Source organism: Coregonus clupeaformis, chromosome 31 (genome assembly GCF_020615455.1).
Source record: "Coregonus clupeaformis isolate EN_2021a chromosome 31, ASM2061545v1, whole genome shotgun sequence".
Taxonomy (NCBI): domain Eukaryota; kingdom Metazoa; phylum Chordata; class Actinopteri; order Salmoniformes; family Salmonidae; genus Coregonus; species Coregonus clupeaformis.
The window spans coordinates 25,975,973-26,001,932 of NC_059222.1; the positions used below are offsets into that span (position 1 = coordinate 25,975,973).

Consider the following 25,960-nt stretch of genomic DNA (forward strand, 5'->3'; position numbering starts at 1 on the left):
ATGCAAACTCTGAATTACTGATTTTCGGAGATTTTAACCTGGATTGGCTTTCACCAGTATCCGATAAATTAAAATATATTTGTACTGAGCTAAATCTAACTCAGCCGATAACTAAACCAACCCGTCCCAACTTTAAGAATCCAGTAAAATCTACTCTACTAGACATTATTCTAACAAATACCCCCCATAAATACACAGACAGTGGGTTTTTTTCAAATGATATCAGTGACCACTGCTCTATTGCTTGTATTAGAGATACCAGGCTGAAACACTCTGATCCCTGTATAATCTCTAAGAGAAATTATAAACATTTCTCACAGTAAGCTTTTATCCTTGACTTATATCACTCTGAGCTTTTATCCACCTGCTGCTTTCTGGACCCGGTTTTAGCCCTTGCTTTTTTCTCTTCTATTGTTACCTCTATGTCTGATAAACATGCCCCGCTTAAGAATCACAGAGTAAGAAACCGAACCAGTTCTTGTTTCTCTCCTGAATTGTCAGGTCTTTTTCTGCAAAAGAATCAGGCCTGGGCCTTGGCGAGGAAAACAGGTACTCCAGCTGATTGGCTGTTTTTTAGGCAATTGAGAAATAAATGTACTGCAGCTGTCAAAAAGGCAAAATCAAATTACTTCCTTAATGCTATGACAGATTCTGCAGGAGATCCTGCAAAATTCTGGAAAACCGTTAATTCACTGAAACGGGGGAATTCTGCTGTTTCTCTTCCTAAGCAAATTATCTCAGACTCTTGTATTCTAAGTGAAAAAAATGATATTTGTGATGCTTTTAATAAGCATTTCATCTCTGCTGGTTTTTTATTTGAAAAGAAAAGTGGCTATTGTGGTACTGGCCAGTTAGTTGATTTTTCGTCTTGCTTTTCAACCGTTACTCTGAAAAATGGTAACCCTGTTTTTAGTTTCCAGAAAATAACTGAAGCAGAGGTTCTAGCTGCCCTGTGTGCCATTGATACTAAGAAATCCTTAGGCGCTGACAATTTAGATCCGTACTTACTTAAGTGTGCTGCACCTATCATTGCTGGTTCAGAGACACACATTTTTAATCTAACATTAAGCACAGGAAATATCCCAAAGGTGTGGAAAGCAGCTTTTGTTCTGCCATTACATAAGGGAGGTGACGGTAGTGATTTGGATAACTATCGACTCATCTCTAGGCTCCCTTGTCTGGCAAAGATCCTAGAATCTATAGTCAACAAACAGTTACAATATTTTCTTTCTGTTAACAGTATTTTTAGCACCAATCAATCTGGTTTTAGATATAAACACAGTACCACATCGGCCACTATGCTTGTTGTAAATGATATTGCAAATGCCTTAGATGATAGAAAGCACTGTGCTGCGTTGTTTGTAGATTTGTCAAAAGCTTTTGACACTGTAGACCATGCTATCCTTTTGAGTAAGCTGTCATCTATAGGACTGGGCACTGATGTCTGTCAATGGTTTTATGACTATCTTAAAGATAGAACTCAGGCCGTCATGGTCGACGGGGTCAAGTCTGACCCCTTACAGTTACTTAAAGGGGTCCCTCAGGGTTCAATAATTGGCCCACTATTGTTCTCACTTTATATAAACAACATTGGTGATGATGTCAGATATTGTAAATTCCATTTATATGCAGATGACACAGTGATGTACTCTATTGCTCCAACAGCGGACCAAGCTTTAATGCAGTTGGAGTCTGATTTTAGGATACTACAGGGGTCTCTTTTACAGCTTAAACTTGTTTTAAACGCTAAGAAAACAAATGTCATGTTTTTTTCTAGGTCTAAACTCTCAATTAGAAACACTTTTGTAATCACTAGCTTGGATGGTACTCAAATCAAACAGGTCTCTGCATATAAATACTTAGGGGTATGGTTAGATGATAGGCTTTCTTTTAAAAAACATGTTACTGAATTGGGAAAAAAGCTCAAATTCAAGATAGGTTTCCTTTACAGAAACAGGGCTTGTCTGTCCTCCGTAAATAGAAAACGTTTATGTCCATTTTAGATTATGGTGATATTATCTATATGCATGCATCGGCAAACACATTAAAACCACTGGATGCTATTTACCATTGTGCACTCAGGTTTATCACGGGTGATAGTTACAAAACTCATCACTGTTTCCTATATCAACATGTGGGTTGGGCCTCTCTATCTGTGAGGCGAGAGCAACATGCTCTCTTGTTTATTTATAAAGCACTTCTTTTAAAACTACCTCCATATATATCATCATTAATTTCCACTAGATATACTAATTTTAAAACCAGATCACAGATGTGGATTACATTAGAGACTCCTGTGGTCTCCACAGAGTTGGGTAGGACTGCCTTCAGTTCCTTTGCACCTTATTTATGGAACAAACTGCAGATCCAACTTAAGTTAGACACTCTGGTGTCCCTTGCCCATTTAAAACATTTGATGGAGGATCAATATGATGTTGTCTGTGATTGTTTCTGTTGAATTGTGTTTTTGTTTTGTATGTTTGAAATGTTCTTGTCTGTATGTCTAAAACTGTACATGTCAACATGTTTACACAGGGCACAGCCGTAAAAGAGATCCAGGTCTCAGTCTGTTTTTCCCTGTTAAAATAAAGATTTTAAAAAATCCCGATGCTCTGTCTAAACGCAAATACGGCTCACTTGCAATACGGTTTTGGAACCCTTTCGAACTTAACTTTCATATAAGCGAGAAATTGCGTTGTCATATAAGAGAGGGACAGCAGTGGATAAGGTGGAAAGTTTTAAGTTCCTCTGCGTACATATCACTGACAAATTGAAATTGTCCACCCACACAGACAGTGTGGTGAAGAAGGTGCAACAGCATCTCTTCAACCTCAGGAGCCTGTCACCTAAAACCCTCACATTTACATAAAAAACAAAACATTTTTGTAATTTAGCAGACGCTCTTATCCAGAGCGACTTACAGTTAGTGCGTGCATACATTTTTATATTTCATACTGGCCCACCGTGGGAATCGAACCCACAACCCTGGCGTTGCAAACCCAATGCTCTACCAACTGAGCTACATCCCTGCCGGCCATTCCCTCCCCTACCCTGGACGACGCTGGGCCAATTGTGCGCCGCCCCATGGGTCTCCCGGTCGCAGCCGGCTACGACAGAGCCTGGATTCGAACCAGGATCTCTAGTGGCAGGAGAACACTCACAAACTATTACAGATGCACAATTGAGAGCATCCTGTCGGGCTGTATCACCGCTGTATCACCGCCTGGTACGGCAACTGCACCGCCCACAACCGCAGGGCTCTCCAGAGGGTGGGGCGGTCTGCACAACGCCTCACTGGGGGCAAACTACCTGCCCTCAAGGACACCCACAGCACCCGATGTCACAAGAAGGCCAAAAAGACAATCAAGGACAACTACCATCCAGAAGGAGAGGTCAGTACAGGTGCATAAAAGCTGAGACCGAGAGACTGAAAAACAGCTTCTATCTCAAGGCCATCAGACTGTTAAACAGCCATCACTAGCACAGAGAGGCTGCTGCCTTCATACAGACTTGAAAATCACTGGCCACTTTAATAAATGGAACACTAGTCACTTTAATAATGCCAGTTTAATAATGTTTACATATCTTGCATTACCCATCTCATATGTACAGTTGAAGTCGGAAGTTTACATACACTTAGGTTGGAGTCATTCAAACTCGTTTTTCAACCACTCCACACATTTCTTGTTAACAAACTATAGTTTTGGCAAGTCAGTTAGGACATCTACTTTGTGCATGACACAAGTAATTTTTCCAACAATTGTTTACAGACAGATTATTTCACTTATAATTCACTGTATCACAATTCCAGTGGGTCAGAGGTTTACATACACTAAGTTGACTGTGCCTTTAAACAGCTTGGGAAATTCCAGAAAAGGATGTCATGGCTTTAGAAGCTTCTGATAGGCTAATTGACATCATTTGAGTCAATTGTTGGTGTACCTGTGGATGTATTTCAAGGCCTACCTTCAAACTTAGTGCCTCTTTGCTTGACATCATGGGAAAATCAAAAGAAATCAGCCAAGACCTCAAAAAAGAAATTGTAGACCTCCACAAGTCTGGTTCATCCTTGGGAGCAATTTCCAAATGCCTGAAGGTATCACTTTCATCTGTACAAACAATAGTACGCAAGTATAAACACCATGGGACCATGCAGCCTTCATACCGCTCAGGAAGGAGACGCGTTCTGTCTCATAGAGATGAACGTATTTTGGTGCGAAAAGTGCAAATCAATCCCAGAAAAACAGGAAAGGACCTTGTGAAGATGCTGGAGGAAACAGGTACAAAAGTATCTATATCCACAGTAAAACGAGTCCTATATCGACATAATCTGAAAGGCCGCTCAGCAAGGAAGAAGCCACTGCTCCAAAACCGCCCAAAAAAAGGCAGACTACGGTTTGCAACTGCACATGGGGACAAAGATCATACTTTTTGGAGAAATGTCCTCTGGTCTGATTAAACAAAAATAGAACTGTTTGGCCATAATGACCATTGTTATGTTTGGAGGAAAAACGGGGTAGCTTGCAAGCCGAAGATCACCATCCCAAACGTGAAGCACAGGGGTGGCAGCATCATGCTGTGGGGGTGCTTTGCTGCAGGAGGGACTGGTGCACTTCACAAAATAGATGGCATCATGAGGAAGGAAAATTATGTGGATATATTGAAGCAACCTCTCAAGACATCAGTCAGGAAGTTAAAGCTTGGTCGCAAATGGTCTTCCAAATGGACAATGACCCCAAGCATACTTCCAAAGTTGTGGCAAAATACCTTGAGGACAACAAAGTCAAGGTATTGGAGAGGCCATCACAAAGCCATGACCTCAATCCTATAGAAAATGTGTTGGCAGAACTGAAAAAGCGTGTGCGAGCAAGGAGGCCTACAAACCTGACTCAGTTACACCAGCTCTGTCAGGAGGAATGGGCCAAAATTCAATCAACTTTTTGTGGGAAGCTTGTGGAAGGCTACCTAAAATGTTTGACCCAAGTTAAACAATGTAAAAGGCAATGCTACCAAATACTAATTGAGTGTATGTAAACTTCTGACCCTCTGGGAATGTGATGAAAGAAATAAAAGCTGAAATAAATAATTCTCTCTACTATTATTCTGACATTTCAGATTCTTAAAATAAAGTGGTGATCCTAACTGACCTAAGACAGGGAATTTTTACTAGGATTAAATGTCAGGAATTGTGAAAAACTGAGTTTAAATTTATTTGGCTAAGGTGTATGTAAACTTCCGACTTCAACTGTATATACTGTATTCTATACTATCTATTGCATCATAGCCTATGCCACTCTGATAATGACATTGCTCATCCATATATGTATATATTCTTATTCCACTCCTTTACTTAGATTGTGTGTATTAGGTTTTTGTTGTGGAACTGTTAGATATCACTTGCTAGATATTGCTGCACTGTCGGAACTAGAAGCACAAGCATTTCACTACACTCGCAATAACATTTGCTAACCATGTGTATGTGACCAATACATTTTATTTTATTTTATTTTATCCTCTTACCTTGCGTTCGCATTTCCATAGGACCATTCCATTCCCCATTTCCATAGGACCATTCCATTCCCCATTTCCATAGGACCATTCCATTCCCCATTTCCGGTGTTTCTCAAAATACAGCCAGGTGTAACTTTCCTAAACTGCGTACAGTAAGTTTATGGATTGTATTTGAAAAAAATATATCGCTTATATGAAAGTTAAGATCCAAATGTTTCCAAAACTGTATCGCATGCGAGGCGTATTTGCGTTTAGACTGAGCGTTTGGGCAGCATCTGAGCGTCAGGAATTACCCTCAGCTCAGGTGGCAGACAGCTTTGTAAATAGACAGTATAATGTTTAATATTACCGACTATTGAATGAGCTATTGGGTAGCTAATTAACTAACTATGCTATATCACTGCCATTTAATTTCCCACACATTGTTGACATTTATGTTGTATTTTGCGTCATTCGCCCTATGTTAGGGGAAGCAGACATGAGTTTACTGGATCAGTGTGAGGAGCTGTACAAGACGTCAAACTTTTATGATGTCATCAGTGTCACAAAGGATGCATCAGAAGCAGAGGTTCAACTGGGTTATTATAAAGTCCACCCTGACTAGAGCACCAGGTGAAGAGCAAGCCACTGCCAAGTTCCAGGTAGGCAAGCCAACATGTGTGAATGTTTGTTTACCTTTCAAACCTTGTTAGATATATGAATTAACACTTTACATTCAGAAGGTCTTAGGCCTGGACATGATTACAGTTATGTCATAGGAGACTGTGCTTTCTCTTTGCAGATCACACTGCAAGACATCCTGAACTTTGAGAAGTCCTACAAGAAATATGAGGAGGAGAAGCACGACATGGACAGGATCATGGAGAAGGTGCTGTGTGCCACCCTGGAGGACGAGCCACGGATCAGAGCCATCCACAAGAGTGCCATCGACTCCAAGCTGCTGCAGGCTCTCAAGGCTTTCACCAACGAGACCGCTAAGAAGAAAAGCAGCTGCAAACGCAAGGTGTGTGAACTAATCTACTACTCTACATGTATCTCAATGCATTCTTAGTTAGTTTTATCTCATGCTCTTATCATTGACATACAGTAGCTAGCTGATACATGTGAACATCTTTATGTTCACCAAATGCATATATCACCATTTAAGCTAGTAATGTTTTGGTGTCAATGTTTTTCCAGGCCGATAAAGAGCATAAAGAGACAGAAGAGATGCAGAAAGAGATGGGCCTGGACATCGAGGACAGCCTGGTGGCCATGATCAAGGTAAGACAGTTAGTTAGTCAACCAACGTGATGCAAAGTAACTGAAACCATTACCCACCTTCAAAACATCGAGCAGAGTCTGACCTTTTTCTTTTGTTGTTCCGAGGTGGTTCCTTGATCTTCAGAGCCTCTTGGACTTCATGAAGGCTGAACCATTGTGCGTCCTCCACCTTATCCACACTGACCTGTTAGGCAAAGCAGTTCAGATCAGCTACATACAGTTAATTCCGTTTTCAACTTATAATATCCTGTTTCAATATACACTGTGTATTGACATAGGAACATTTTAATTTCATAATAATAAATAATACAAGATTTATATAGCGCTTTTCATTAAAAGTAGAATCTCAAATTAGCTTTAAAAATGAAATGAACAAAAAACAATTTGACAAAACAAATGTAGGGATCTGGCAGTTCTTGGACACAAAATGTACAACCATGGCGAAATGTGTAGAATTGCAGGAAATTATCTGTAGAACTGCAAAATGTTATCTCGACCGCCCAGAAACAGGCCAACATTTTTTTATTGCCCACGACCCCAGATTTAAATTAGTCCTGCCCTGTGGATAAGGCTTTGTCTAGATGTCTTGCTCACACTCAAGCAACATGAATGTATTAAAACACAAAGAGGGTTAGGATAGAGAGGCAGCCACTGACTGACCTGTGTCTTTTCTGGGTTGATGGTGGCGTGACAGGCCATCATGAAGGCGCTCTGTGTGAAGGGCCAGTGCGGAGAGCCTGAGTACATTTACATTTACATTTTAGTCATTTAGCAGACGCTCTTATCCAGAGCGACTTACAGGAGCAATTAGGGTTAAGTGCCTTGCTCAAGGGCACATTTACGTCATTTAGCAGACGCTCTTATCCAGAGCGACTCACAAATTGGTGCATTCACCCTATAGCCAGTGGGATAACCACTTTACAAATTTTTTTTGGGGGGTAGAAGGATTACTTTATCCTATCCCAGGTATTCCTTAAAGAGGTGGATAGACTCCAACCCCACCTCCTCAGCTATCTCCTTGCAGAGTGTCTCATCCATGGGCTCACCTGTTGAGGGAAACACATTCAGGAACAGTAATAGAATAGTCTTAACGTGTACAGTTATGGATAAGTAAGTTACATCTCTCATGCTGTTTACACCTGGGAAGCATATTTGTAATAACTGGATATAGCCTATGTAATGGACATGTTATAAAATAGTCAATACACATGCCTCATTGGTTTGAAATGTGCGGCATGTGAGACTCACCCATGTCACAGAAGCCTGCCAATGCACTGTACATCCCCTGTGGGAAGGAGGACTGCCTCCCCAGAAAACACCTTTTCCCATCAGACACTAGTACGATCACCACCGGAGACATCTGTAAAAGAAAACCAAATAGACTACAGAATTACTTTTCTCTCAGCTTGGGGAATGTACTAACTACAGTATTTCATGACCAAAGCCCATTGTATTGTATTTATTATGGATCCCCATTAGCTGCTGCCTTGCAAAATTAAGGCAGTTATAAAACATTTTAATCATTACAATACATTCACAACAGATTTCACAACATATTAAGTGTGTGCCCTCAGGCCCCTACTCTACTACCACAAACATTCAAAATCCATGTGTACGTGTGTGTATAGTGTGTATGTTATCGTGTGTTTGTATGCACGTGTCTCTGCCTATGTTTGTGTTGCTTCACAGTCCCCACTGTTCCATAAGGTGTATTTTTATCTGTTTTTTAAATCACATTTTACTGCTTGCATCAGTTACTTGATGTGGAATAGAGTTCCATGTAGTCATGGCTCTATGTAGTACTGTGCGCCTCCCATAGTCTGTTCAGGACTTGGGGACTGTGAAGAGACCTCTGGTGGCACGTCTTGTGGGGTATGCATGTGTGTCCAAGCTGTGTGCCAGTAGTTCAAACAGACAGCTCGGTGCATTCAACATGTTAATACTTCTCACAAATACAAGTAGTGATGAAGTCAATCTCTCCTCCACTTTGAGCCAGGAGAGATTGACATACATATTATTAATGTTAGCGCTCTGTGTACATCCAAAGGCCAGCCATGCTGCCCTGTTCTGAGCCAATTGCAATTTTCCTAAGTCCCTCTTTGTGGCACCTGTCCACACGACTGAACAGTAGTCCAGGTGCGACAAAACTAGGGCCTGTAGGACCTGCCTTGTTGATAGTGCTGTTAAGAATGCGGAGCAGCGCTTTATTATGGACAGACTTCACCCCATCCTCGCTACTGTTGTATCAATATGTTTTGACCATGACAGTTTACAATCCAGGGTTACTCCAAGCAGTTTAGTCTCCTCAACTTGCTCAATTACCACATTATTCATTACAAGATTTAGTTGAGATTTAGGGTTTAGTGAATGATTTGTCCCAAATACAATGCTTTTAGTTTTTTTTTAATATTTAGGACTAACTTATTCCTTGCCACCCATTCTGAAACTAACTGCAGCTCTTTGTTAAGTGTTGCAGTCATTTCAGTCACTGTGGTAGCTGACGTGTATAGTGTTGAGTCATCCGCATACATACACACACACTGGCTTTACTCAAAGCCAGTGGCATGTCATTAGTAAAGATTGAAAAAAGTAAGGGGCCTAGACAGCTGCCCTGGGGAATTCCTGATTATGTTGGAGAGGCTTCCATTAAAGAACACCCTGTTTGTTCTTTTAGACAGTTAACTCTTTATCCACAATATAGCAGGGGGTGTAAAGCCATAACACATACATTTTTCCAGCAGCAGACTATGATCAATAATGTCAAGAGCCGCACTGAAGTCTAGCAAAACAGCTCCCACAATCTTTTTATCATCAATTTCTCTCAGCCAATCATTAGAAGTTTGTGTAAGTGCCTTGCATGTTGAATGTCCTTCCCTATAAGCGTGCTGAAAGGCTGTTGTCAATTTGTTTACAGCAAAATAGCATTGTATCTGGTAAAACACAATTTTTTCCAAAAGTTTACTAAGGGTTGGTAACAGGCTGATTGGTTGGCTATTTGAGCCAGTAAAGGGGGATTTACTATCCTTAGGTAGGGGAATAACTTTTGCTTCCCTCCAGGCCTGAGGGCCAAAGGGCTGTGAGACATGGGTTTGATCCTAGACATATGAAAAGTGGGATGTATACAGAGGGAACGGGGCAACAGAAGAGGAAAAGCAGAGGGGCTAATGATCTTGGAGATGGGGAAAGGGACGATAAACCGGGGGGACAGTTTGCGGGCTGCCCACACAGATCTTGGGGGAAAGACCCATGGCAGAGCAGGGAAGGGTGTTGCGGGCCTATTCGACCCACACTAGTTGCTGGCTCCAGGTGGTGGGGTTGGCGGAGACCAGGCAGCGCAGAGTCGTCTCCAGGTCTTGGTTGGCTCGCTCCGACTAGTCATTGGACTGAGGGTGGAAACCAGAGTACAGGCTGACCGACGACCCAATGAGTGTGCAGAACGCCTTCCAGAACCGGGACGAGAACTGAGGACCCCGGTCGGAGACCATGTCCACTGGGAGTCCATGGATCCGGAAGACATGCTGCACCATGAGCTGGGCCGTCTCTTTGACAGAGGGTAGCTTGGGGAGAGGAATGAAGTGGGCGGCTCTGTTGCCATCAGACAGGGTAAGACCCATGACAAGGTCCAGGGATATGTGAGACCAGGGACAGTGAGGAACAGGCAGAGGTTGAAGGTGACCAGCCGGAGCTTGCCGGGGAACCTTGTTCTGCGCACAGATCGTGCAGGCGGCGACGAACGCGGAGACGTCAGGAATCATGGTAGGCCACCAAAAGCGTTGTCGCACAAAGGCCAGGGACGGCGGGAGCCCGGGTGGCAGGCAAGCCTGGAGGAGTGGGCCCACTCCAGGACCGAGGAGCGGACAGCATCAGGAACAAACATCCGGCTATCTGGGCCTCCCCGGGGTTCGGCTGGGAATGCTGCGCCTCCCGGACCTGCTTCCCTATTCCCTGAGTGCCATCGCCAAGCACGAGGTGGGAAGGATGGTCTCGGATTCCGGGGGTGTAGCTGCGGGGCTATAGCGGCATGACAGTGCATCTGGCTTGACATTCTCGGTATGAGAGGGAGAAGTTGAACCGGGTGAAAAGCAGGGCCCACCTAGCTTGACTGGAATTGAGACGCTTGGCGGTGCGGAGATATTCCAAGTTCTTGTGGTCTGTCCACACAATAAACGGATGTTCTGCCCCCTCCAGCCAGTTCCTCCACTCCTCCAACGCCATCTTCACCGTGAGAAGCTCACGATTCCCCACATCGTAATTCCTCTACGTGGTGTTGAGGCGATGGGAGAAGAAGGCGCAGGGATGTAACTTGAGGTCCAGGGCCAAACGCTGGTACAGGTCTGCCCCCACTCTGATATCCAAAGCATCGGCCTCCACCATGAACTGGCGGGACGGGTCAGGATGAACCAAGATTGGAGCAGTAGTGAAACTGAATGTTACGGTCCGGCACTGTTGGTCCTGTTCCTGCTGGTTTTCCTTTCCCTTTTTCCCTGTGTGTGTTGTTTGTGTCTGTCTCCCCCTGCTGTGCAGCCCAGTCAGAGGATCTAGGTCAGGGGGCGTGGCCATTCTCTCACAAGATCAGTTACATCCAGCTGCAGCTCATTGTCACCAATCAACCAGCAGTTATCTACCCGGGCTGGACACCTCTCCAGCGCCAGTTCGTTCCTACACTACCTGTGATCTCGTCTGTTCCTGCTGCCTGCCTGCCTGCCATTCCCACGCCGCAACCTGCTCTGTTGTCTGATATCCTCGTCATCCAGCTCTCAGGACTACTGGCTCTCCACCCTACTCAGCTCCTACCCCGGCCTGAAGCTACTCCACCCTGAACTGCTTCTCTCTACCAAAACACGCTGAATAAACTACATCATAATTCACCCTCTTTGTCCGTGTGTCCGTCTCGGCACCTGAGTCCCCCACCCCAGCCTAATAGAACGAACTGGCCAAACATGGACTCAGCAGAGATGCCACATGAAACAACGGGTGATGGCGTACTAACGCGCCCTCCATTCACAGGGAATGCTATTGGGACAACACGACCAACTCATCCGGACTCTATTGGATAACAACCAGCAGTTGTTGGATCAAGTATCTCATCTCACCTCTCAGGTAGCTAACCTGGTAACACTCACTACCCTTCCTCCCTCTGCTTCTCCTCCGCCTGTTCCTCCTACAGTGGCTCCAGGCTCGGCTTCCGCTCCTGCCCTTCGGGAACCCCCTACAACCTCACCCGAACCTTTCACCGGGGACCTGAACAAATGCCGTGGTTTCCTGCTTCAGTGCCGCTTGGTGTTCCAACAGAAGCCCCAGTCTTTCTCCACGGAATCCTCAAAGGTACATTACGCACTGGGGTTAATGAGGGGCAAAGCTTTGATTTGGGCAGAAGCGGCTTGTTCTACTCAGCAGATTGCCAGCCTGTCGTTTGACGATTTTTCCTCTCAATTGAAAGTTGTGTTTGATCACCCGGACCATGCCGGGACCGCCACAAAGAGACTATTGAAGCTACGACAGGGCACGGGTAGCGTGGCTGAATACGCCATTGATTTTTGGACCTTGGCAGCCGATTCCAAGTGGAATGACGAAGCTCTTCAGGGAGCGTTTGTTAACGGTCTAAGTGACACGATTAAGAATGAACTAGCTGTTCGTGATGAGCCTGCTAACCTTCATGTTCTCGTTTCCCTTGCTACACGAATAGACAACAGGCTACGGGAGAGGAGACAGGAGAGGGCGGTCGGGTCCACACCGCAGGCGGGGCCCCCTCGCTTTCTGCAGCCCGAGCTACACCACCACTCGGACACCGCCCACACACCTCAGCGGATCCCTCCACGGAACTAGACGAGCCCATGCAGCTGGGCCGTGCTCATCTGTCCCCTGCCGAAAAGGAACGGCGCATGCGGGCTGGTGAGTGCATGTACTGTGGGGACCGCACTCATTTCCTGGTTAACTGTCCGGTTCGCCCAAAAGACCAAGCTCGCAGGTAAAAGTGGGCGTACTTGCGAGTGCTACACCTGACTCAATGCCCACAGCACCCCGTCTAGTTATCCCAGCTACAGTCCAGTTCAGGAATCTATCTCTCCCACTAGCTGCTCTCATCGACTCTGGTGCTGAGGATAGTTTCCTTGACGTTAACCTGGTTACTCAGGCTGAGATCCCTGTTAAGCCCCTGCCTAAGCCTATAACAGTAACCGCTATTGACGGCCATCAGTTTGCCAACATCACCCACCAAACTGTCCCCGTTTCTCTCATGCTGTCCGGCAATCACAAAGAAACCATCCAGTTTAAAGTAGTCTCCTCCTCGGCCTCCCCCTTATCCTCGGGTTTCCTTGGCTTAGCCTTCACAACCCCCATATTGACTGGCAAAACCACAAAATACACAGTTGGAGCACTCACTGCCATTCTGTTTGCCTTGGGTCGGCTATTCCGCCCTCGGTCGGCTCCCCTGCTTCCCCTGTCAAAACCCCAGACCTCTCTTCAGTCCCTGAGGAGTACCTGGACCTGGCCGAGGTATTCAGTAAGTCCAAGGCACTTTCATTACCACCTCATAGGCCATACGATTGCGCTATTGAGTTACTGCCTGGAGCCCCTTTGCCGTCCAGTCGGCTTTTCAATCTGTCCCGTCCTGAGAGAGAAGCTATGGAAACCTACATAGGCGACTCCCTAACCTCTGGCATCATTCGTCCCTCATCTTCCGCTGTTGGTGCTGGGTTCTTTTTGTAGAGAAGAAGGACAAAACATTACGCCCCTGCATTGACTACAGAGGACTAAATAACATCACAGTCAGAAATACATACCCCCTGCCTCTCATCAACTCAGCATTTGAACCCCTTCATGGTGCCACTGTGTTTACCAAACTCGACCTACGTAACGCTTACCACCTCGTTAGGATCAGGCAGGGAGACGAATGGAAAACTGGGTTCAATACCCCTCTCGGACACTTTGAATACCTAGTCATGCCATTCGGTCTCACTAACGCCCCAGCAGTGTTTCAGGCCATGGTTAACGATGTGTTGAGGGATTTTCTACACCGTTTTGTGTTTGTCTATTTGGATGACATTCTAATATTCTCTAAGTCACAGGATGAACACGTCTCCCACGTCCGTCTGGTTCTCCAACGCCTCATGGAAAACAAACTGTATGTGAAAGCAGAAAAATGTGAGTTCCACCGGCAGTCCGTCCCCCTTTTTGGGCTTTATTATCGAGCGGGGACAAGTGTCACCAGACCCTGACAAGATCAGAGCGGTTGTGGAGTGGCCCACACCCACGTCTCGGAAGCAGCTGCAACGCTTCCTGGGCTTCGCCAACTTCTACCGCCCGCTTCATCAGGGGTTTCAGCCCGAGTGGTTGCCCCCCTGACCAAGCTCACCTCCCCTAAGGTGCCATTCCTGTGGACGCCTGAGGCCGAGTCAGCCGTGAGTACATTGAAGGAACTGTTCACCACCTCACCTGTTCTTATTCATCCAGACACTAGTTTGCAGTTTATTGTGGAAGTGGACGCCTCTGATTCGGGGTGGGGGCTGTCCTGTCTACAACGTTCCCCACGGACCAGAAGCTCCATCCTGTGGCCTTTTTCTCCAGGAGATTGACCCCTGCTGAGAAGAACTACGACGTGGGTAACTGGGAGTTGCTTGCTGTCAAGTTGGCGTTGGAGGAGTGGAGGCACTGGCTAGACGGAGCAGAGCAACCCTTCATAGTCTGGACAGACCACAAGAACCTGGCTTACATCCAGTCGTCCAAGAGGCTGAACTCCGTCAGGCCAGATGGGCTCTGTTCTTCAGCAGGTTCAAGTTTATTTTAACATATCGTCCTGGCACACGTAATGTCAAGCCTGATGCTCTCTCTCGCCAGTTTACAGACAATGAAGACTCCAGCAATCCTGAATCTGTTCTGCCCGCTTCCCTGTTTGGTGGCGGCTGTTCACTGGGAAATCGAGTCCCTCGTCCGATCGGCACAAGAGTTGGAACCTGGACCGGCCGATGGCCCCCCGACCTTCTCTATGTTCCCGCAGCCGTGCGCGCCGCAAGTGCTCAACTGGATCCACACCTCACGCTTCTCCTGCCACCCTGGTATGAACCGTACACTGTCGCTACTGAAGAGGCACTTTTGGTGGCCATCCGCGAGGCTGACGTCCGGGAGTACGTGGCGGCCTGTTCCATCTGTGCCCAAAATAAGGCTTCCCACAGGGCTCCTTCGGGCCTGCTGCGGCCTCTCCCAGTCCCGAGTCGTCCTTGGTCTCACGTGGGCTTGGACTTCGTCACTGGACTTCCTATGTCTGAGGGTAATGACACCATACTCACCATCGTGGACAGATTCTCTAAATCTGCCCATTTTGTTGCATTACCAAAATTACCATCTGCCAGTGAGACAGCCGACCTCTTTGTCCTACATGTATTCCGTCCCCATGGAATACCTGTGGACATAGTGTCCGATAGAGGCCCACAGTTCATTTCTCGGGTATGGAAGGAGTTTTGTTCGGCTCTGGGTGCCTCTGTCAGTCTCTCATCAGGTTTCCATCCCCAGTCCAATGGCCAGACTGAGAGGACCAATCAGGACCTGGAGGCTGCTCTACGCTGTGTGACATCCCAGAACCCGTCCACCTGGGCCAAACATCTCCCGTGGGTCGAATATGCCCACAATTCCTCACCTCATCTGCCACCGGCCTCTCACCATTTGAGGCGGCTTTGGGGTACCAACCGCCATTGTTCCCGTCTCAGGAAAGGGAGTTAGCCGTCCCGTCAGTTCAGGATAACCTTCGTCGCTGCCGCAAGGTGTGGGTGGACACCCGTGAGGCCCCTTCTACGGACAGCAGAGCGTAACAAGAGGGTGGCGGACAGGCACAGGGTAGTCGCTCCCCAGTTCCAGCCTGGTCAGCGAGTCTGGCTCTCCTCCAGCAACATTCCCCTGCGCACTGACTCCCGTAAGCTGTCGCCCCGGTATTTGGGTCCTTTCGAGATCGACTCCATCATCAACCCTTCGGCTGTTCGGTTGAAGCTTCCCCAGGCCATGAGAGTCCATCCTACATTTCACGTGTCCTAGCTGAAGCTGGTCTCCTCCAGCCCTTTGTGTCCGCCTGTGGATCCCCCGCCACCGCCAGCGATTGTGACGACCATCCAGCCTACACGGTGCGGAGACTGCTGGACGTCCGGAGGCGTGGTAGAGGGCTTCAGTACCTGGTGGACTGGGAGGGATACGGTCCCGAGGAGAGGTCCTGGATTCCCCGACGATTTATACTGGATCCGCAGCTGGTGGCTGGCTTCCATAGGGACCACCCTGACAAGCCGGGTGGGTCGCCGGGTGGCGCCCGTTGAGGGGGTACTGTTACGGTCCGGCACTGTTGGTCCTGTTCCTGCTGGTTTTCCTTTCCCTTTTTCCCTGTGTGTGTTGTTTGTGTCTGTCTCCCCCTGCTGTGCAGCCCAGTCAGAGGATCTAGGTCAGGGGCGTGGCCATTCTCTCACAAGATCAGTTACATCCAGCTGCAGCTCATTGTCACCAATCAACCAGCAGTTATCTACCCGGGCTGGACACCTCTCCAGCGCCAGTTCGTTCCTACACTACCTGTGATCTCGTCTGTTCCTGCTGCCTGCCTGCCTGCCATTCCCACGCCGCAACCTGCTCTGTTGTCTGATATCCTCGTCATCCAGCTCTCAGGACTACTGGCTCTCCACCCTACTCAGCTCCTACCCCGGCCTGAAGCTACTCCACCCTGAACTGCTTCTCTCTACCAAAACACGCTGAATAAACTACATCATAATTCACCCTCTTTGTCCGTGTGTCCGTCTCGGCACCTGAGTCCCCCACCCCAGCCTAATACTGAAAGTGTTTGAGGTCCCGGAACGCCCAGTAAGCAGCTGGGGACCATGTGAACGGAACCTTGGGAGAGGTTAGTGCAGACAAGGGGGAAGCCAGTGTGCTGTAACCCCGGATAAAGCGGTGATAAAAGTTGGCGAATCCCAGGAAACGATGCAGCTGCACTCTGGACGTAGGCTGGGGCCAATCCACCACCGCTCTCACCTTCCCGGGATCCATCTGTACACTCCCTGCAGTGATGATGTAGCCCAGGAAGGGGATGGTGGAGCGATGGAATTCGCATTTCTACGCTTTCACAAAAAGCTGGTTTTCTCAGGAGGCGTTGGAGGACCTGTCTGACATGGATCACGTGTTCTTGGGTGGAGTGGGAGAACACGAGGATGTCGTCGAGGTAGACGAAGACGAACCGGTTCAACATGTCGGGGAGAACATCATTAACCAGGGCCTGGAACACAGCTGGAGCACTGGTAAGGCCAAATGGCATGACCAGATACTTGACGTGACCACTGGCCGTGTTGAAGGCAGTCTTCCACTAGTCCCCCTCCCGAATCCGCACCAGGTGGTAGGCGTTCCGTAGGTCCAGCTTCGAGAACACATTGGCCCCCTGGAGCGGCTCGAAGGCCGAGGAGATGAGTGGTAGCGGGTAGCGGTTCTTCACTGTGATGTCGTCGATGCACGGGCGCAGGGTTTTGTCCTTCTTCTCCACAAAGAAGAACCCTGCGCCGGCAGGGGTGGCAGAAGGACGGATGAACCCAGCACTCCGCAGGCAGGCTGCGCTGACTTCAGGCAATGAGCGTGGCAGAACGGGCTCCAGCCCATGATGGTACCAGTAGACCAGTCAATAAAGGGGTTGTGTCGCTGGAGCCAAGAGAAACCCAATACCAAAGGAACCTGAGGAGACTTAATTAACGGAAATGGAATAATCTCGCTGTGGTTCCCTGATACTCGTAGGTTGATGGGGGTGGTATTGTATGGCCCACCAGAGTACTCGCTCCTACCGGTGAGCCTGGTCTTTTAGGTGGACACAAAATGACCAGTAGTCCCACAATACAGGCAACTCTTTGTGTGAAGCCTGTATTGCAGTTCGGCTGGAGACAGCCTAGCTCTGCCTAGTTGCATCAGCTCGGGAAGAGGTGAATCGGCAGACTTTGGAGACTCTCGGGGGAACTCGGGTAGCCTCGGGTTCTCTCGGCAACGGAGCCATCGGGGACTTCCGGGATGCCTCGGTGGCGAGGTGGAATCCTTGGGCGGGCGAGTGGAATCGGACTTCCTCTCCTTCCTTCGTTCCCGTAGTCACCCATCGATCCGAATGGTCAAGGCAATGAGCGAGTCGATATCCGTTGGTAGTTCCCGGACTGCAAGCTCGTCCTTTACTTCCTCCGATACTCTGTGCAGGAACGTGTCGAACAGCGCTTCCGCGTTCCAGGCACACTCAGCTACCAATGTGCGGAAATCCACTGCATAGTCTGCCACACTGCGGGATTCTTGCCGAAGCTGGAGTAACTTCCGGGCAGCCTCTCTCCCGGACAATGGAGCATCGAAAACCTTCTTTACCTCCTGCATGAACTCCTCCAGACTGAAGCATACCGCCGACTGTTGTTCCCAAATTGCCGTAGCCCAGGCGAGAGCCCTCCCGGACATCAGTGTGATGAGGTACGCTATCTTCGAGCGGTCCTAGGGGAAGGAGGAGGGCTGCAGCTCGATGATGAACGAACACTGAGCAAGAAATGCCCGACAGGTTCCCGACTCTCCAACAAAGCGTTCCGGGGGAGGTATTTTTACATTTTAGTCATTTAGCAGATGCTCTTATCCAGAGCGACTTACAGTTAGTGAGTGCATACATTTTCATACTGGCCCCCCGTGGGAAACGAACCCACAACCCTGGCATTGCAAGCGTCATGCTCTACCAACTGAGCTACACGGTAAGCAGGGTTCTTGGGAAACCGGGGTGGCCGGGGAGACGGTGCTGCTAACAGCCGGGTTACTGAGGGGCTGGGAGGTTACCTTCATGGTAGGCTATCTAACAGATAACCTGCGGAATTGCTCCAGCAATGTGTTAAATGCTCGGTCATGACATTCGGCCAAGGTCTGGAACACTTCCATGAGACCACGAAGCAACTCCTCGTGCCTTCCAATGGTGGCTCCTTGAGAGGAGATGGCGTTGCAGAGATGGTCCGGGTCTGCTGGGTCAGTCATGGCCAGTTCATACTATCACGTTTCAGGAGAAGACCCAGATGCAGACAGTGTCGAAGTAACAAAAGTTTCTTACAAAAACAGGGGGCAGGCAAACGACAGGTCAAGGGCAGGCAGAGGTCAGTAATCCAGATCAGAGTCCAAAAGGTACAGAACGGCAGGCAGTCTCAGGGTCAGGGCAGGCAGAGGTCAATAATCCAGGGTGGTGTGACAAGGTACAGAACAGCAGGCAGGCTCAGGGTCAGGGCAGGCAGAATGGTCAAAACCGGGAAAACTAGAAAACAGGAACTTGAGAAAGACAGGAGCAAGGGGAAAAACGCTGGTAGGCATTTCGAAACAAAACGAACTGGCAACAGACAAACAGAGAACACAGGTATAAATACACTGGGGATAATGGGGAAGATGGGCGACACGTGGCGGGGGGTGGAAACAATCACAAAGACAGGTGAAACAGATCAGAGTGTGACAGAATGAGCCATCTGATTCAATGAATGATGGAGCGGAGTTTGCCTTTTTGCCCAAAATTTCATTTAAGGTGATCCAAAGCTTTTTACTGTCATTCTTTATGTCATTTATCTTTCTTTCATTGTGTAGTTTCTTCTTCTTTTTATTCAGTTTAGTCACATGATTTCTCAATTTGCAGTACGTTTGCCAATTGGTTGTACAGCCAGACCTATTTGCCATTTATTTTGCCTCATCCATCTCAACCATACAGTGTGTCAATTCCTCATCAATCCACAGGGATTTAACAGTTTTTACAGTCATTTTCTTAATGGGTGCATGCTTATTAGTAACTGGGATAAGCAATTTCATAAATGTGTCAAGTGCAGCGTCTAGCTGCTCCTCATTACACACCACAGACCAACAAATATTCTTTACATCAACAACATAGGAATCGCTACAAAATGTATTGTATGAGCTCTTATACACTATATTAGTCCCAGCCTCACACAGTCAGAGGGGACTGTGTGAATCAGGCCGTCATGGCCGATTTTGCTGCAAAGAAACCCCTACTAAAGGACACCAATAAGAAGCAGAGACCTGCTTGGGCCAAGAAACACGAGCAATGGACATTAGACTGGTGGAAACTTGTTCAAATTTTAAATTTTTGGTTCCAACTGCCGTGTCTTTGTGAGACACGGTGTGGGTGAAACGGATGATCTCCGCATGTGTAGTTCCCACCGTAAAGCATGGAGGAGGAGGTGTTATGGTGTGGGGGTGCTTTGCTGGTGACACTGTCTGTGATATGCCATCCCATCTGGCTTGGGCATAGTGAGACTATCATTTGTTTTTCAACAGGACAATGACCCAACACACCTCCAGGCTGTGTAAGGGCTATTTTACCAAGAAGGAGAGTGATGGAGTGCTGCATCAGATGACCTGGCCTCCACAATCCCCCGACCTCAACACAATTGAGATGGTTTGGGATAAGTCGGATGACAGAGTGAAGGAAAAGAAGCCAACAAGTGCTCAGCATATGTGGGAACTCTTTCAAGACTGTTGGAAAAGCATTCCAGGTGAAGCTGGTTGAGAGAATGCCAAGAGTGTGCAAAGCTGTCATCAAGGCAAAGGGTGGCTATTTGAAGAATCTCAAATATAAAATATATTTTGATTTGTTTAACACTTTTTTGGTTGCTACATGATTCCATATGTGTTATTTCATAGTTTTGATGTCTTCACTATTATTCTACAATGTAAAAAAACGTAAAAATAAAGAAAAACCCTTGAATGAGTAGGTGTGTCCAAACGTTTGACTGGTAGTGTACATTATCAAGCATTTCACACGTTATCCAGATACTGACTGTTAGCACTTGGTGGTCTATAGCAGCGTCCCACCAGAATGCGCTTTAGGTGAGGCAGATGAACCTGTAGCCATATTACTTCAACAGTATTTAAGCTTTACAGGAATGTGGTTCTGAATATAAACAGCCATACCTCCACCTTTGGCATTTCTGTCTTTTCTGTAGATCTTATAACCATGTATTGCTACCACTGTATCATCAAAGGTATTATTTAAGTGAGTTTCAGAGATTGTCAGAATATGAATGTCATCTGTTCCTAGCAAATTATTGATTTCATGGACCTTGTTTCTTAGCTACATATGTTAACGTGGGCTATTTTTAGCACTTTTCTGGGATGCTTGATTGTTTTTCTTGCTTTACTGGGAAGCTTAGCAGAGGTAGACATGCTCTGCTTAGTTATGTTAGTGCAGGGTGAGCTGCACACAGTGGACTTCCTGCTAGGGCACACCACCTGAGTGCTAACAGTATAACTCTGGTTCATAGGCATATGATCACTACATACAATAGCTGTAGGATCAGCAGTGACATTCAGGGCAGTAAGAGGGACATAAATTAGGTTACTTACATTGTGTCTTCCAACGCCCCTGGGATAATGTACATTTGCTGAAGCATTATGACAACTCAGCGACACAATGGTAGGGACTAAATGAGCTGGGCTTTGGTCATTGACAAGTCACTGTCTCAACGCAGCCTTATAATGCTGTGAAAGGATCCAGGAACCCAAATTATTTGGGTGGATCCCATCCTCCTTATAATACAAGCTTTGTTTACAGAAGGTATCAAAATTGTCAATAAATGTTACACCCACAGAGCTGCAATAGTCTCGTAGCCAGTTATGGAGGGCTAAAAGTCTGCTGAACCGTTCAATGCCACGATTTATGGAGGGCAGAGGGACAGATATTATGGGGTGATTGTTGGTGTAAAGTAGTAACCCAATCAGTTCTTTAAAATCCATCTTCAGCTGTTCTGAGCTGCCCTTCATAATGTCATTCGACCCCACATGAACCATGACAGTATCAGCCCCCAGTGACTGATGCACAGCCTCGGGAAGCAACCTGGTGATATCCTGAAGTTTTGCCCCAGGAAAACAAAAAATCTTTGCCCTAGGTACAGATATATGCCTCACCATCGAACTCCCTATCACAATAGCTGGAATGATCCGGCCTCTACCGTGTCTCGAAGCTGATTGCTAGGCCAGAGCCACAGAACTCACCTGAGAAGAGGGCTGCTGAGACACCGGCTGCGTGCAGGCCACAACAGCCAAAGGGACAGAGCTATGATCCAGGGAGCATGGCCCAGCGGAGGGGGGCCGCTGTGGTCCAGGCTGTGCCCAGGCAGTTGATTGACTAGGACAGAGAGAGGTAGCTGGAGGGACATCCACAGCCATGGAGGGAACACCCAAGTCCCTGGCAGAAGACAGCTGGTAAAAGGGCTCAAAGCGATTTGAAAGTCTTAAGTCCGGACGCGGAGGAACAAGGCAGGCGCGCCGAGAACGATTCTTCTCCTTCTTTCTGGTTCTGACACGCATCCATTTACGGTCACCTGGAGTCGAACAGTGAGCAGCCATTTTCTGGTTCAAGCTAGTAGAGGGGTGCAGTGGCTGAAATTGATCATAGTCCAGGAAGGTCCCATTATGATCCTCGTTGATGTTTTGATAGGAAGCATTTAAAGATGCCGATAGTCTCATGATCCAGAATCCTTATTCTGTTCAAGGCGCTTGGTCAAATTTTAAATTTCTTCATGAAGAGTAACAATCCTTTCTTTAGCTGCATCAAGTTCAATAAATATTTCACAAATGAAGGTATCCATCGGACCTTTCCCCGTGACAACTACGAACATGTTGCAGATTATACACCGGCTGTTCCTTGCTACGCACCGGCCCGTCTGCGTGTTAGCATTTGGTGTAGCCTCTAAGAGCTGTGTCGAGCGTGTCCCCAGTGTCTGTAGTCGTGGGCAGGGGCGGTGTGTTCATTAGGGCGATATGGGCGACGCACTGCCAAACGGGAAAAGGAAGGGATTTTTTTTCTAATCAATTATATCACGGCAACAGTAGTTATCAGTGTTCTAATCTAGACGTCTGATCTGCCACTAAATGTCCAATCAGGCTAAAGTCATGCTTCAAATGGCCCCGCCCCCTTTTGGGGCGATTTCAGTCAGGTTGAAAATCGCCCCAGAAGTCTCTCATAGACTCTCATGTAAAATCTTTTTTTTCAAATATCAGAGCTTTCAATACAATCTCTATGGGTTCCGGGGAGGGCTTGCACTTACGCGCTTTCGTCATACGTAACATAACCATGAACATAACTAAGAAAAGAGCGGTAGTAGCGTCAATCAATTCACGTACTACTGTCAAGATGGCTAGCGTTCAGTGCAACTCGATTGTCTCTTTGAAAGAAGTTCCTTTTTGTCGGCGAACAAATCAAGATAAATTGGCAACGAAACAATTAGGACCTCCCAGACCAAATTTAATAATTCAACAGGTTTCTACTAAAGGGGGAAAGTCCTACACCCGAGGATTTTCCAAAAATTGGTACGAACGAAAAAACCTGGCTAGCAGGCTGCGATGTAGCTAATGCAGTCTTCTGCTACCCCCTGCTTACTCTTTCACCCTGAAGGCGGCACGGCAGACAGCACCGCTTGGACAGCGACTGGTGTAACGGATCTGCACCATCTTTCAGAAAAGATTAAGAAACATGAGCTGTCAAAGACCCACATGGATAGCTGTTTGAGATTGTCTGCTTTGGGGAGAGTGAACATTGCCACTCAATTGGATGAGGGATACAGGCTAGCTGTCCGCCGCCACAACGATGAGGTTAGCAAGAACCGCCACATCCTCAGCCGGCTAATCCAGTGTGTGAAGTTTTGCGGAGTGTTTGAGTTAGCTTTGCGAGGCAAAGATTAAACTGAGGGCTCCACCAACCCTGGTATTTTTCTTGGACTTGTCAACTTTGTGGCACAATTAGATGAGGTGTTTTATGGAAATGCATATTGTTTATGCAGTGTTGAGGAATGTGAAAGAACACCCTTGATTATTTTTACTGTGATAACTTATTTTGCTTTTGTAAGCCAACATTTTTGAGATCAGTCAATAAATGCTTCTCGTATTGACTTATATGCTGCCCCTGTCTTCATGTTGTTGCTGGACATATCTTTTTTTAAATGTGTGTAGGTCACCTAAATCATCAGAAACATTGCCCCCCCTGAGAATTTTTTCAGGAGCCGCCACTGGTCGTGGGGGATACAAAACATACAATTACAGCATGTACTGGCCAACAGTTGGAGTCACACTCATACACTGGAAGTAAGGACTTTCCTTTAGTAGTTCTATAGAGAGCGTTTGGTAGCCTGGCTCGGTTGTTGGTATCCAGGTACTAAAGCATCCGGGGTGAAAAAGTTTAATGAGAAAAGTTGAGCGAGGAAAAAAACTAAGACGTTGGTAAATGTGTTAAATGCAGAGTTTTCATTAAACAGTTATTAAAAGTAAATAACAAAAAGTTTGGAAGGTAGCCAAGTCGCAACAAGCAGCACGACAACGCGGAAGTGTGACGTTTTCCCATTGTGTTATGACAGCCCCCTAAATAGCTCATTGAACATGGGGTAATAAGCGATCCCACTGCTGTGACACACACACTGACTGCCAGACTGGTTCCTATGGGTGGGCAGCCCAGTGGAGCTGCAGAAGCCCCTAACGATCAAAACACACACCCAGGTATAAGAGCAAACACACAGAGAGACACACACGGTACAGTACAATACTAGAAATACAGTACAACACTAGATTGGAGCGACTTGACTCAAATACCCACTATGGCTACAAGCGATGCCTCAGGCCCTCTCAGTAGGAAGGTTTTCCTCAGGTCTATGAAGGTTCCTCCACATCAGCCTGCTCTATAGACCCTACAATAACACAGAGAGACAGTCAGTCAACCTGTCCTCTGACCCAAGAGACACAGAGGACAATGTAAGTGGAGAATGAGATTGATTATTATTCCAAACGGGAATTTACTGTACGAACTGTGATGCCATTAAGTAATTTATTACATGTATTGACATTCTCTTACCAACATCAAAGGAGAACTGTGCTTTGTTCTGTTCAGTGCAGTTGATGAGAATGGATTCTTTGACCATCTCCTTGTCCTCTCCAAGCTTTTCCAGAATTCCTTCTACATCTGAGAGGAACAAACATATTCCCATGAAGTGCATACTACAAGTAAGTTTATGTTGCTATATAAATCATTCCACTTCTTACATTCACCTTTTCATGTGTATTCAAATACTTTTCATTCAAATCCATAAGGTTTGGTTTCAATACTTAAAAACCCTAAAAACCAATTGGTAGGTCCAGGTAGTCACAAAAACAGATGGGTGTTGGTTAAATAGTGATTTTAAGGAATGGAGCGAATTTGGAGCAGCAGTTATTTTTTTCCTGTGAGCCCTGAGCAGTTTTTAGCAGAGCAGTAGGAAATGAAATGGAGCGTACGAGATTCCCAACCGCTCAACTCCGCTCACATGCTCTGGTTCCAATGGAGCAGAGCCTGCAAAGACATTCATAGCGTCGTGAGTTCTAGTAAGAAACATTTAGTTTGTAACATAACTACATCAATGCAGTAAAACCACATCACAATCAATTTACCTAAAAGTATGTTATTGCAGTGACATCCTATGATTTTGTGAGTTGTCCTTCCCGTCTATGTTCACGTGTAGATTTGATCACAGTGTGCTCTCACTGTACACTTTGTACTGCCGCTTTATTGGACTTCAAAAACTGAGGCTGTTTCGTAATTTTTTATCATGTATCAAATCATTACTAGCCTAAACTAAACTGCAAAGGTGATACTGTAAGACAAATATAAGTCCACCTTGCTTGCAGTTCTAATTCACCGAAAATAATAACAAGGGACAACAAATTGCGTCAAGGCACACCAATCATGTTTCTGAGACACATACTGTAGATTAAGAGAGAGCACAGCGACCTCTGCCACTGACAGAGGGTATGGCCAAAGACAGTACTTCTGTGGTATGGCTTTGCTGTAGTAGTGGAGCCTAAGATGATTTTTCCCCATTCATCTGTAGTTCCGTTTATTGGGAAATGGCAAGATTTTGTTTTGGGTGGCAATAATTAACTATTATTTGATGACATTTTATTGATGGAAACCCAAGATTAAAGAACTAAAAACCTTACAAAACAATGGATTTCCTTTTAATTGACATTCCAGTCTCTCTATCCACATTCTAAACATGCTGTTTTATTGAAAGCTTGGCTGGAGTTAGGGCAACAGGAGGCTATACCTAACCTGCTGCATCCCTACCTGTAGGCATATCCTTACCATTGACTGTATGATCCTTACCAATGATATGGGTTTTCACCTGAACTAAGAATAGTAAAATAAAAAAAT

At 46.5% G+C, this 25,960-nt stretch overlaps 1 protein-coding gene and 1 pseudogene across 1 annotated transcript; one reads left to right on the forward strand and one right to left on the reverse strand.

The window, feature by feature from the left end:
- Window positions 1-5,989: 5,989 nt before the first annotated feature.
- On the forward strand, window positions 5,990-6,804 carry LOC121547001 (annotated as a pseudogene).
- Window positions 6,805-6,823: 19 nt separating this feature from the next.
- Window positions 6,824-25,883, reverse strand: LOC121547002 (NAD(P)H pyrophosphatase NUDT13, mitochondrial-like). The gene is made up of 8 exons (XM_041858113.2): window positions 25,874-25,883; window positions 24,626-24,733; window positions 24,493-24,499; window positions 24,158-24,249; window positions 8,023-8,136; window positions 7,754-7,820; window positions 7,435-7,522; window positions 6,824-6,958 (listed from the first exon to the last, which is right to left on the reverse strand). The coding sequence occupies exons 1-8, from the start codon at window positions 25,881-25,883 to the stop codon at window positions 6,824-6,826; spliced, it is 621 nt and encodes a 206-aa protein (XP_041714047.2).
- Window positions 25,884-25,960: the final 77 nt, after the last annotated feature.

Coding starts and splice junctions, on each gene's coding strand:
- LOC121547002 (XM_041858113.2), bottom strand. Junction 7,523..7,753: donor GGGTTGGAGTCTATCCACCT/CTTTAAGGAATA, acceptor AATGTAAATGTA/AATGTACTCAGGCTCTCCGC. Junction 6,959..7,434: donor TCAACCCAGAAAAGACACAG/GTCAGTCAGTGG, acceptor TTTGCCTAACAG/GTCAGTGTGGATAAGGTGGA.